Source organism: Haliotis cracherodii, unplaced genomic scaffold (genome assembly GCF_022045235.1).
Source record: "Haliotis cracherodii isolate W230 unplaced genomic scaffold, xgHalCrac1.p SCAF_6, whole genome shotgun sequence".
NCBI lineage: Eukaryota > Metazoa > Mollusca > Gastropoda > Lepetellida > Haliotidae > Haliotis > Haliotis cracherodii.
The window spans coordinates 37278262-37291523 of NW_027266319.1; the positions used below are offsets into that span (position 1 = coordinate 37278262).

The window sequence follows — 13262 nt, forward strand, 5'->3', positions numbered from 1 at the left end:
ACATAAAGTTCAAGATACATTAAAGCGGTGTTTTACATTTGTCCATGTGTACACATCACAAATTGGCATTATCAGAAAACCAGATGGTGTTATTACAACTTTTGACAAACTTTGTAGGACTGCCAATTTGACCTAGCCTATCCAGTGAACATACCCACAGGAGCATGGACAATTACCATATCATGCCAAATCTCTTGCTCAGTGTCAAAAGCTCTGTTGATGGAATTATACTTGATCAGAATCAAAAGCTAAACAAAGAACAATATTTGCCTTCGATCTCTCCATCCATGCCCCTTCATCATGTTGCATTGATCTTCAACCAACTACACGAACCCAATAATGGAAGAGTCAGAACAATTGTGCACAATTAAGATCTATATATAGTCTTTGGTGGTAATTTATACAGAAATAAAGAAATTTTTCGAAATAAAGGGGGGGGTATCCACCCAATTTAAAGGGTTTGGATTGCTTTATTATTTGGTTTCAATATCAATTAGGGTGGTGCATAGGTGTTTTTGTTGTTATATTTGAAAAGAGTGCCTTAAACATACACATCATTGCAAGAAAAACACCTTTCTTAGAGTAGCAAGATTAAATACAGTTTAAACAATGGAGAACTGCATTTCTGTTTGATGACATTTTTCAATATCTAAGGGGATTTGTCAAAATTTGCTTAACTGGTCATTAAATCCACATTTATTTAAAACCTTAACTACATGAAGATCACACCATTGAAGATGGTTTCCATCCACTGTTTAGGGAAGTAAGTATCAGGTAACCCTGTTCTAGATATTGTGAAGGAAAAGCATGTCAGCTAATAGTCTGTACACTGGAATGTTCCACCTTATGGATAATTAACCACAGCACTTACACATTTCAGCTCTTCTAACAAACACTCATTTGAAATTTTTAATTAAAATTCAAAAAGATAATAAAGAAACTATGTAAAATGACCATTACCAATATGCTGCATTGCCTTATTTAAATACCCTAATCTCATTACCAAATCAGTACCATAAATAATGATGTTTTCCCAAAAGGTTCCAAGAAAATTCAGAAACGAAATTCCATGAACGAGAGACTTTGGCAAAATGGTTGATCTCTATACCTCAAGCTTGTATTTAGCACCAATGCCTGAGCCAACTGGAAGAAAAACTAATTGAAAATAATACAACACATGTCAAAGAATATATGCCAGTTATTACAGACAATTATGCGCAAGTTAACATAATTCATGCAATGGGAAGTCAAGGGTATAGATGAAGTAAGACAAAACCAAGGATGTTAAAACTACATGTATGTTGGAATGAATATTCACACTGTACAAGCAGTAGATATATATCACAAAATTCATCCCTGTCACAAATATCATCACCATGGTTACATGAGTTGACTAGAATCTTTAATAACTTGTTATCTTCTTTGCATGTAACTTCATAATTTACTCTGATATATGTATATTCTATATCGTCATTATAATTTATTTTCACATATATACACATTTTTACAAATTTACACTATATTTTTACTCTTCGAAAAACATATTTTGTGTAACTTAGATAACAGTTCTTCCAGGAAAAAATGCTTCCATAAACACATTTCGGATCACATTAAATTGCACATTATTTTTAAATTAATAAACAATATAAAACACATAAGACAATATTGATAGTGTCATCCATTGTCATATTCTTGATTTAAATTTGGAGTGCAAAAAAAAAAATCTTTTTTTTTTTTTCAGAGATGATTTGTAAAATATCCACGTTGAAATAATCAGCATTAACACATGAGCACTATCAACATTGTCCAAGGACATTTATTTACAGGTACGACTCTCACAGACCATTCATGGTGCAAGGAAAATAGTTTTGTATAAAAAGTGTTTTCAACAGGGCATTTGGTATCAAGATTATTCAAGTATGGTCAAGTGCAGTGTCCTATGTAGGACCTGCTGGTCAGCTGTGTGTCTGAGTAAGGTAGGGGACACTGAACAAGATGACCGCTATAGACAGCAGAATGTTGAACACTGACGCTGTTGTGCTCGACATGCAACCACACTTCGTTGCATCCTCCTGAAAGAAAGCAAATTCTGTTATATGTAATGGAAAATGATTTTAACCATGAATAAATTAAATAAACATCATAAAATTCATTCTAAAAGCAGACTTGATTGTATGATTCTGACTATATCATGAGCATGTGTTCCTGATTTTTTGTTTTTTTGTTTAATGTTTTAATGTTTATTCTGTAAATAATCAATTTTAGACCAGACAGTCCAGTGATGGATATCATGAGCATCGATCCATGCAATTGGGATATGATGACATGCTTCAACCAAGTCAGCGAGGCTGACAACCGGTTAGTCGTCTCTTGCGACAAGCAAAGTCGCCTTTTACGAATAGTATGGGTTGCTGAAGACCTATTCTAACCCGGATCTTCATGGGTAATGTGTCAATGAAAATCAAATTCTTATCACTTAAAACATGCTGTGAAAACTATTTTCTTTCAAGGTGATAAATACAGTTCAGTTTGATAAGATTAGAAAAACATGTTTATCTTGATGTTAACAAGGCTGATATTAATAGTCAGGATTTGAATTGAAGTGTTACACTGCCATAGTAGAGGGTGGTCTGGGAATAGTGAACTAGGCAGTGAATACTGTTGTATGCCAGAGTACTGACCGATGTTAACCAAAACCTACAGAGAATCCAGAAATAGCTACTTTCTGTTCCAGTGACTGCTGAGGACAAAGTTCTAGTGATATGTCATTGACACAAATAAGCTTCTGATGAGAATCATATTTTCCATGGAGTTATATATGATTGATACTTTCAATCCATGGTGGACTTGGGAAGAATACCACTTTGAACATTTCTCTTCAGTTCTATCATGTCCGGTTTATATGAGAGGAAAGCCCAAGTGACAAGTCATAGATGCATACCACTGAGCACTGGTAAAACCTTCAGTCAACAAATTCAAATTCCCAACATGCCTTGAATCCTTGTATGCCTAAGGGACAAAACTCTGCACACTACAATGTAGTGCCCAAGATACTGATTCAGCCAATGCCCCTTTAATCCACAACCTCACATTCACAATCCCAACTTAAAGCAGCCTTTTTTTCCAACAGCATATTATTACCACTGTTATAAGTAGGGCTTCCCCCTAACAACCCGTCCCATACTTTGACAATGCAGATACTCGTTGTGCATGTTCAGTGTTTCCATGACTGCTTAAACTGATACACAATCCGTCAAATCACTGATCCTGACGACCCTATCCTTGATTTAATCAACTGCCACAAGTATGAGGTACTGGAGACTGTACTGCCCTGGACACCCTGCTGCGTATCTTGAGAAGATAGGTACGCAGACCGACTTACCCTTGGGTCCTTGCTATAGCATCCCTGTACCGGCTTTCTGTACCGTGGGGTTCTTGCCATGTCACAAATCACCTCCTTTTCCTCTGCAAGGTAGAGAAGGCTTATTTGTACCAAATTTCAGAACGTTACATGACAACATCAAGCTTTTCCCGTGTCATAATATCAGGCACCTGATACAACTTTCAACTAAATCATAAATATAAATCACAAGTCATGAAACTGTTCATGACAATACAGATGGACAATAGGCTGACTTCCGTTAAATTTCTTAGTAGGGTTGACATTTCACGTTTTTCTAAATTTCTTTCTTAAACTGACAGTGAGGAATATTTGGAATATACAGTTTAAAAGGTTCTGGGCTTGCACTACACATTCCAACAAGGGCACATAACCCATAATTCCTCAGGGCTTGATGGTTAAACCTGTGAAAGTGCAAAACACTGTCTCACCTTCATCACTGACTTTGACTGGTGCCTGAGGCATTTCATTGAAGCTGCACTCGGAGCAGATTGGGTCTGTCACCACCAGCAACAGGTTTGTGTGCATATGCATCCGGGAGGCTAAGATTGTCCTGGAGATAAACAACAATATGAGTAAAGATACCTTGGATAGTAATAAGATAAACCTCTGGATCAACATCAGCATCAGTACCAATATCTAGGATGCTAAGAACCCTGGAACCTTCAGATAAAACATTAGAAGTACCCATATCTGTAAGTTTAGCTGGGACTGACCATTGACATTCTGGTGGCATGGGATTTTATTGAAAACAATAAATTGTCAGAGAAAATGCTTCAGACTTGAAAAAAAAAAAAATGTCTGCTGCACAATATATTGTTGCAAGGTGTCTTTCTTACAAGAAAATTAAGTCTCATATTTTTAAACAAAATAAATATCTTGTTTAGCTGCTGTAGGCTGTAGCTGAAAAAATATCTAACTTCCAGATAAAATCCAAGGCCACTCAACACTCACCTGGTACAGTTGTCACACTCCGCAGTGTCAGTCATGGTCTTGTTGGCGCCGAAGTGGTACTGATACATGACCTCAACACTCACCTGGTACAGTTATCACACTCCGCAGTGTCAGTCATGGTCTTGTTGGCGCCGAAGTAGTACTGATACATGACCTCAACACTCACCTGGTACAGTTATCACACTCCGCAGTGTCAGTCATGGTCTTGTTGGCGCCGAAGTAGTACTGATACATGACCTCAACACTCACCTGGTACAGTTGTCACACTCCGCAGTGTCAGTCATGGTCTTGTTGGCGCCAAAGTAGTACTGATACATGACCTCAACACTCACCTGGTACAGTTATCACACTCCACAGTGTCTGTCATGGTCTTGTTGGCGCCGAAGTAGTACTGATACATGACCTCAACACTCACCTGGTACAGTTATCACACTCCGCAGTGTCAGTCATGGTCTTGTTGGCGCCGAAGTAGTACTGATACATGACCTCAACACTCACCTGGTACAGTTATCACACTCCGCAGTGTCAGTCACGGTCTTGTTGGCGCCGAAGTAGTACTGATACATGACCTCAACACTCACCTGGTACAGTTATCACACTCCACAGTGTCAGTCATGGTCTTGTTGGCGCCGAAGTAGTACTGATACATGACCTCAACACTCACCTGGTACAGTTGTCACACTCCGCAGTGTCAGTCATGGTCTTGTTGGCGCCGAAGTAGTACTGATACATGACCTCAACACTCACCTGGTACAGTTGTCACACTCCGCAGTGTCAGTCATGGTCTTGTTGGCGCCGAAGTAGTACTGATACATGACCTCAACACTCACCTGGTACAGTTATTACACTCCGCAGTGTCAGTCATGGTCTTGTTGGCGCCGAAGTAGTACTGATACATGACCTCAACACTCACCTGGTACAGTTATTACACTCCGCAGTGTCAGTCATGGTCTTGTTGGTGCCGAAGTAGTACTGATACATGACCTCAACACATGTCTCGGCACTTCCTGTCCAGCTCTCGTCATTTGCTACAAGAAAACAGTCAAATTGGTAAGTTCCATAAACTGTTTGGCCTTCTTGGAAGTTCCACAATAGCAGTAGAGGGATTCTTTTTAAAATAAATTCAGCTTAAAGTGTGGCAGATTGCATTTTTATGAGAACATATACCATTTGATATCGATACATATTGATTTTGACAAAGGTAATGCATCTAATTTTGGCATCAATATTTGATCACCCTTACTCACCATATGTTTCTTGAGGCGAGAACCATGAGCTAAACACAAAAGAAAGAAATATATTTATTATTCATATTACAACATCTAATATGTGACATTCATGACTTTAACATAATGATCCAGCAATCAAAGGGGTTTATTTAAGGGCAGACCGCAAAGAAACATCTTAAAGATAACCAAATGACTATCCTATGACATCCAATCAAATTCAATATTCACAACAATATGAACCTGTTGTACAACTTTACTATGAATTAATACAACAGGAAACTCAAAATGCATTTATCATGTTTATAATAAGAATACTTACTTCCAGAAGTTGAAATTCAAATATGCCCTGGAAGAAAAACAAATACTGATGAAGTTCTCACAAACATATTCAAATTTCCATCTAAAATCACCGATACTAGTGATAGCCACGGGTATATATTGTTATGTTATTATGCAAAACTTGGCACAATATAAGCAAGTGTCAGATATGTAACAACTAGAGTTACCTATAAATAATCAATTCTGGGTCAAGTAAACCAGAGGGTGATAGCATGAGCAATAAACCATGACACTGGAAATTGTTTCAAATAAAATAATATAAAATAAATCCCTGCATCCTCTCATCAAAAATTAAAATAAGTTATCATTTAACAGTCATTGATTCTAGTAGGGACATTCTCTTCTCAACATACCAGAAAAATTTACTTGTCCACCAGTTCAGTGTGAGAGCATCGTATAGCAAGTTGATGGAGGGCTGCAATGAAATGGCAAGAGATAAGTTCAGTATTTCAGAGTAAGGCTGAAAAATTTTCATTCTTGTTTTATGGACAAACCTGACATTAGTTTTAAAATGGCTAAAGAGTGACAGAAAAAATGCTGTTTTATCAGTTTTCTGAAAAGATTTTGCTTTGAGTGATGATTCAAGACTTTTTTCACATAACAGATAATGGCCTACAATGTCATTGAAATCAGAACTTACTTCTTGCTTCTGCAAAACAGAGGACATCCCATAACGGTCACGTCAGAATGACCTTTCATCCAACCAAATTATTAAGTGCATATCTTACAAGATTGGGAAAGTGATAGCGGGAATGTGCATTCTGACGATAACGAGTACAAAGATCTGATTTTAATGACATTGTCTGAATCCTAATGGTTTTGTATTACTTCAAAAATTATTCTTAACCCCTAGACAAACAATTGTTACTTTCTGTAAAATAATGGCGAGAGACAATTAGTGGCTGCAAGAAGTAAGATCTAATGTTAACGAGATTAACGTGATCTGCAAGGTGCCAGAAATCTGAAAATAGACAGCTTGATGACGAGCAACTTGCCACAATATAAGCTAACTGAAATTTTGAGTTCAGGTGAGCTAAATATTACTGCAAGAACTTCAAAATATTTCTGTTAGGAGTGACAGATGACACTTTTTACCCAGTGGAGTCGTAACTGCCAGCACAAGTTAATGTAATGAGATAACATTATTGATATTGTGAATGTGTGTGTTCGTTGTTTAACGCCACACACAGCAATATTACAGCTTTTTCATGGCGACCTGTAAATAAACGAGTCTGGACCTGACAGTCAAGAGACTGGCGTCAGGATCTCCTAATCTGACCACCCGATCCATTAAGTCACTCAACAAACCACACAGCTTGCTGGAGACCAATTCAAACCCGGAATCCCCACTAGGGACTTCATTGATACTGTAAATGTTACGTGGAATTAGTTGAAGAAACACTTGTCAATCAATCCTAGGTTGTGATAGCAGTGCAAACGCAATACAAATTGGAATACAGACAAGTCATGGGAACAGAATGTACTCACAATTCTAAACGAAGAGAAGCCAGCATTAGTTTCTGGTTCTTCTGATGTGCAATCATGTGTGACTTGGTAGTCATAATGCTTAATCCTGTAAAAATAGATGTGATGAATTATTGATAACAGTAATTATTTTTATTGTTTAAAGCCATCCAAGGACTGTTCACATGAAAATAAAAAAAGAGAATGGTACAGAAGCTCACCTAACATTAAATGTGTCAGTTTGACTACAAATAATGTTAACAGGTGAGGTGAATTTGTGTTTAACGTCGCATTCAAGTTTTTGCACTTATATAGTGATGTGCTGGCACGTGTGTGTGTGTGTGTGTGTGTGTGGCTGCTTGTACTAGTTCTGATTGATGCAGATTTATAGTGCTAGCTCACTGAGATACCCATCTTCCCGAGGCAAGTGAGTTAACTGACTATAAAAGTCCAGTTTCCACCCTTGCCGAACTAGGCTGGTATTATGGAGTTAGATTTTGGCTGGGCTAACAGGTCTTTGCATAGTCCAATCAAAATCGCGCACCGAAATCGAAATCCGGTTTGTAAACTGTCATGCAGATTTCGGTCGACTGCAGGATTTGCAAAGCATGTGCACGGCTAACTTGTTGTCAAGAGATATTTTCTATATCTTTTCATGTTTTTAATCAAGGTGCTCACCTGATTTGATGCACTTCGCGATGTAAGACTCGTTTTATCACAATATAGATCTTGATTATCGATCAGATCGTCTTGACTGTGCGCCACCGTTTTGTTTGAAGCAATTGCAAGTGATACGAGAGGTTGAATCTGATTGGTCAATAGGAGAGGCATAGAAAGGACATAACTCATAATAGCCACTGGTGGCGCTACGATCAACCCAGGAATTCAAGCCTAGTTCGGCAAGGGTGGAAACTGGACTTTTAAAGTCAGTTAACTCTCTTGCCTCGGGAAGATCTGAGATACCGTGCCGCAGTTTACCCTGAATACCCCACTCAGACACAAAATACTGACTCCGAGCCGACCAGTCCTTGTTTAAGCCCCTTAATGCCTAGCGCCAGACAGGGTAACAACATGTACCATCTTTTAACGTCTTATGGTATGAAGTGGCTGGGGATCGAACCCTGGACCTTTCGCTCTCTGGGCGAACACTCTACCACTAGACCACGGAGGCGGTCTAATGTTAATAAGTCATCCAAGCACCTAAAAGGCTGATTGTCCTTACCTGTTATAAATTGAGGCATTAAAAAGCTTGGTCATCACAGGAGGGTCCACTTTACCCAGAAACTGACCAATCTGAAGAGAGAAAAAACACATCAATAATAGTCTATTTGTCAAGGGCTTATATCCATGCACGATAACAAATGCATTATAGAGTATCACTGACTCTAACAAACAATTACAGGTGAAGCTATTTATCAATTCAGGACAAAAAGGTGTGACTGATCTTGTACCTCGGCCACCGGCAAGAGAGATGACAATCCAAAAATCTTACAGCACCCCTTCAACTAATTACATGTCTTTCATCTATTTCATTCTTGAAATACGTATACATTTACATAAACATATGTAAATAAATAATTAAGTTTGTTTTTAAAATATCCTAAAAAGTGAAAAGATTTCATTTTGTTTACAATAGTTGTACTGTTTTACATGCAGACAAACGCTCTATGGAGAGCTGGTGATACTGTCACCTTGATGTGTAAATACATATTTTTAACTCGTTACTGTGAAAGCTAGCTGTAGTCGCATACCTCTTTAATTCTGCAATATAATCTGTAAATCGCACTTACAGTCGTCCATTTGGCCAGACAGTTCTACTTTTGAGAATAAATGCCGGACAAAATCTGGTCACGTGATACACAAATTAGTGATGTCACAAACGGGAGACACTTACCTGCATGTTATGATCCTCTTGATTGGATGCAATGAGAAAACCCCCTTCATCCACCAGGTAACAATTTAAAAAGTTTACATCAGCACAGTCATAATAAATCTCCTCTTCTGTAAATTCGTAAAGGCTGTCAATAACTCTGCTGTACATAAACTGTGCTCCCATAACTGAAACAAACAAACACACCACTTTGAACATTTGACGAATGTGTACATTTGTGAAGATTTTCTTGTTTTGTTTTTGTTATGTGGGGTGGGGTGAACTCTGAATATTTTGGGGGGTTGTGAACTGAAATCTTTGATATAGACTGTTAATCACCAGGGCCCACTTGCAAGAAGAGACCTTAGCGATATCACTATCTTATGATAAAGTATGGGAGTCATGCTCATCTTAACACTAAGATCACTTTGAGCCAGTTGGCGGAGTAGATTAAAAAACATTGAGTTATTGTTGCTTGGAAATTTCATCACAATGTTATTGACATTGTAAAACACAAACATTTTAACAGTAAGTAACTCGGAAAGTGTTTGCATGTACTTGGGGCAACACAAACAGACCGTTCAGAATAAAAGTTTTTTTGTTAGATGTGACCTTGACCTTATATTCAAAGGTCACTGACACATTTTCTGATCTCAACCTCCCCAAAAGGTAGACATTAACCAACAGTAAATCCTTCTTGAAGTCACTCAGGGGTGCCGGGACTAAAACTAAATTCTTGTTGTTCTGATAAATATCAACAAGGGATCAAAACAAAGTGCCCTTGGTGGGCAAATTGGGAAAAATCTTCTTTTTGTTGTTCAAAATTGGAATTGGAAAGTTCAGAGGTATTTTAACTTTGAATTTAAACATTGCATTCAAAGCAATAAACTTAAAGCAAGCATTGAAATCTTTTCCTCTGTATTGGTCCTGTTATCAGTGAAATACTAGTCACCTCTACTTAGCCGACACATAAGGTTTAAGGATAACAGCATGAACTGGGAAATCTTTAAATTGGATTTGGAGAGTTTTACTGACATTTGTTGCAGACTTTGACTCTGAGCAGGTCTAGATAAATCACAGACTGAACAAAGATATAGAATGAATTTAATATACATTTCACCAAGTGGAATGCAACATTTTACAGATTTGAGTCTGAAAAAAAAAGAGTCTTCATTTGCAGTTACAAGTCCAGAAGATGATGTCCAAGTTTATAACTGCATTTGACAAAAGATTTCAACCAAACCGACTGCAGCACATAACACAAGTTTTACAATGCAGGGTCAAGTCCTACCTCCAGGCTTGTAAGCTGTTTCTCCACTGACATCATTCTTGACAGCAAGAGCTTTTCCAACTGTCACATCAGGGGGGATGGTATCATTTCCATCCTGAACCGCTGTACAAGCATAAGTACATGAAAACATTAGCATTATTCACATTTTATGCAATGTTAGGTATGAATGCAATAAACAAACAAAGTATGGGTTCCTTCCAATGTTCAATTTAAGGTAAAATTCACTTTGCACTGGCAACATTACAAATATTAGTTCTGAGAATCATCACTGTACAAAATTTTCACCAAGAATAAGAATAATAATAATAATACAATTAAAATAAGTTGCATATTTTTCAGTGGAAAATAATAATCAAGGCAATTTCTTTGCCACATTTGCTGAATTTCTCGTGACATACACAATTGGTGTCGGAGGTTGACCTCTTTAATATTATAAGATGGCTTCTAAATAAGATGGCTTCTAAACCTTTCCATTGTTTTAAACTTGGCCAGACAATCTTATTTTCAATTCAAATACCTCTCACCAAAGTAACAATTACTGGTCAAGGGTTACAAACAAATTTAAAATAACATAACAGTTTTAGGATTCAGACAATCTCATTAAAATCGGATCTTACCGCTCGCTACCACCACACCAAAGATCTGAGGACATCTTATTACAGGTCACGTTAGAATCATGTTAGAATAACCTTTGAACATCCAATGAAATGACACACAGGAAGTCAAAAAGCACCTTTCTTGACCATTACGGCACTATTTTTCAAAATGGCAACCTCCATTCCAGACTATGTCTTAAAAATATTTTGACTATGAGCATGATGAGCTCAATTCAAAATTTGAAAACTGAACACAAGAATATTCCGGAATGTCTAAAAGATGGCCAAGATTGTATGGGAGTATTTGCCAAGGGCTTAGAAAATCTGCATTTTAAATGTTTATACCACTGAAACAAGAAAACATTCGGAGATTCACTTCTCCGATCTTGTAAGTGATGCTCTGATTTAGAGGATGAAAGGTTGCTTGGACATGACCTGCAAATGGGGTGTTCTCAGATGTTTGTGATAGCGAGAACTAAGATCTCATTTAATGAGATTAGCATTTAGCAATCCTTAAAGAACGGTTTCAAAAGCTATTTGTTAACCTCTCATAAATTTGCAATGAATGCATTCAAATTATCTTTCCACTGAGATGAGGACTTGATAAACAACAAAATCTTTCAAGGTACTTACGTTTTGAGAATGGTTCAATAAAGAAAACATTTTTATCTGATGACAGAATTCGTTTGTAGTAGTGCGATGTCTTTGGGTCTCGCTGGTTCATGAAGGAAGAACTCGCACTGGGAAGAAAAGATGTCACATGTTCTTTATCTGTTAATAAATGCTTATATGGTCAAGACTAAAATGAGTCAACAAGATGTAAGGGTGGGTCGTCCATTACAGGGCAAGGATGTGGAGAGGGGTCAGAGGTTTCTTATGCACTAACATACTTCAAGGGATCCTGGAACATCTAAGATAGCACCTCTCACACCAAATTGTGGTGCCTTAGATCACTGGACCCCTTTGATTGACTTGTTGACATTCAGGGTGACCACAATAGGTCCTAAGAAACTTCGTATTAAGAATAATTGTTTTTTAGCCACCAGATATTTATTTTAAACTATGAGCCTGAATTTTTTTCAAGCATACATTTTGCAACAATGTAAAAAAAATTTGGCGGGAAATTTCTTTTTCTTTTAACAGTATGAAGCATAATCATTTTTTTTTTTTATAAAATCCCAGGCCCTACACTATCAACCTAGACGACTTAATGGACAGGATGGTGTGGATTGTTGCTCATGAGCATTCATATTATTTTCTGGTCCAGAAAATTACAGGTCACCTTTAAATAGTTGGAATACTGCTGTGATAAGCATTGAACAACAAACTAGACAGTTATGGAGATTCAGTATATCAAGCCACTTACTTCTTTGGGAAGACCCTTGTTAATCCTCCATTTGAGCTCAAGAAAGTGAAAATATGGCCCTTAGTGTCACTGCAAAAGATGTCTGTAGTTACAATCTGCAGTAGTTGGTGACAGTCATGTAGTGGGTACTGAAGCTCACCTTGCTTCAACGACTAATTTCATTACACCTAGATGACCTCCAGAATATTCTGAATTGAAACTCAATGTTTATGAATATGCTGAATCGGAACTCATTGAATATGGATTGTAAACATGTTATAAGAAAAAGAAAGTTAAACAAAACATTATAAGGATGATTCTGAGGATAATCAGTTTGAAATGATAGAAAACACTCATGACAATTATCATACAATCCTTTTGACAATCATCACGATAAACTAGCCCATTACGAGATAAAACAAAGTTGATATTGTCACATCTCAAACTAAGGCAGTTGTGGAATTTCTGCGTCTTGAGACCGACAAAACACATTTTATCAGAATACAGGTAACCTTTTCCCTGGGTTAACCTTGATCTATGTTTACATGAAAATATAAAAATATTATCTCATAAGAATTTGTTTTTAAAATGTCCATGGATTTACTCCATATATGAATTTTAAGGGGTTTTGTAAATGTCAAGTAGTTCTGTTTTGAAAAACACTCACACATAACTAGGCAACAAAATCTGCAGAAATACCACAACTGGCCTACAAACACATACTTGCAGAAAAATGCTCCTGTGCATCACGCAAACATCAATTTTTTGGAGTCA

The 13262-nt window shown here is 37.3% G+C and overlaps 1 protein-coding gene across 7 annotated transcripts in view; it reads right to left on the bottom strand.

Annotated features, from left to right (window-relative positions):
- Window positions 1–365: 365 nt before the first annotated feature.
- Window positions 366–13262, bottom strand: part of LOC139445885 (voltage-dependent calcium channel subunit alpha-2/delta-2-like) — a 127296-nt gene continuing 114399 nt past the window's right edge. For all 7 annotated transcript variants that reach the window (XM_071227121.1, XM_071227120.1, XM_071227119.1 and 4 more), the window contains 13 exons: window positions 12510–12578; window positions 11777–11883; window positions 10548–10649; window positions 9281–9444; window positions 8609–8679; window positions 7411–7495; window positions 6276–6337; window positions 5903–5929; window positions 5602–5630; window positions 5268–5382; window positions 3832–3953; window positions 3383–3465; window positions 366–2072 (listed from right to left, as the gene is read on the bottom strand). In XM_071227121.1, coding sequence (XP_071083222.1) covers window positions 1956–2072; window positions 3383–3465; window positions 3832–3953; window positions 5268–5382; window positions 5602–5630; window positions 5903–5929; window positions 6276–6337; window positions 7411–7495; window positions 8609–8679; window positions 9281–9444; window positions 10548–10649; window positions 11777–11883; window positions 12510–12578 — 1153 coding nt within the window. In that variant the 3' untranslated portion in view covers window positions 366–1955. The remainder of the gene's footprint in view (window positions 2073–3382; window positions 3466–3831; window positions 3954–5267; window positions 5383–5601; window positions 5631–5902; window positions 5930–6275; window positions 6338–7410; window positions 7496–8608; window positions 8680–9280; window positions 9445–10547; window positions 10650–11776; window positions 11884–12509; window positions 12579–13262) is intronic.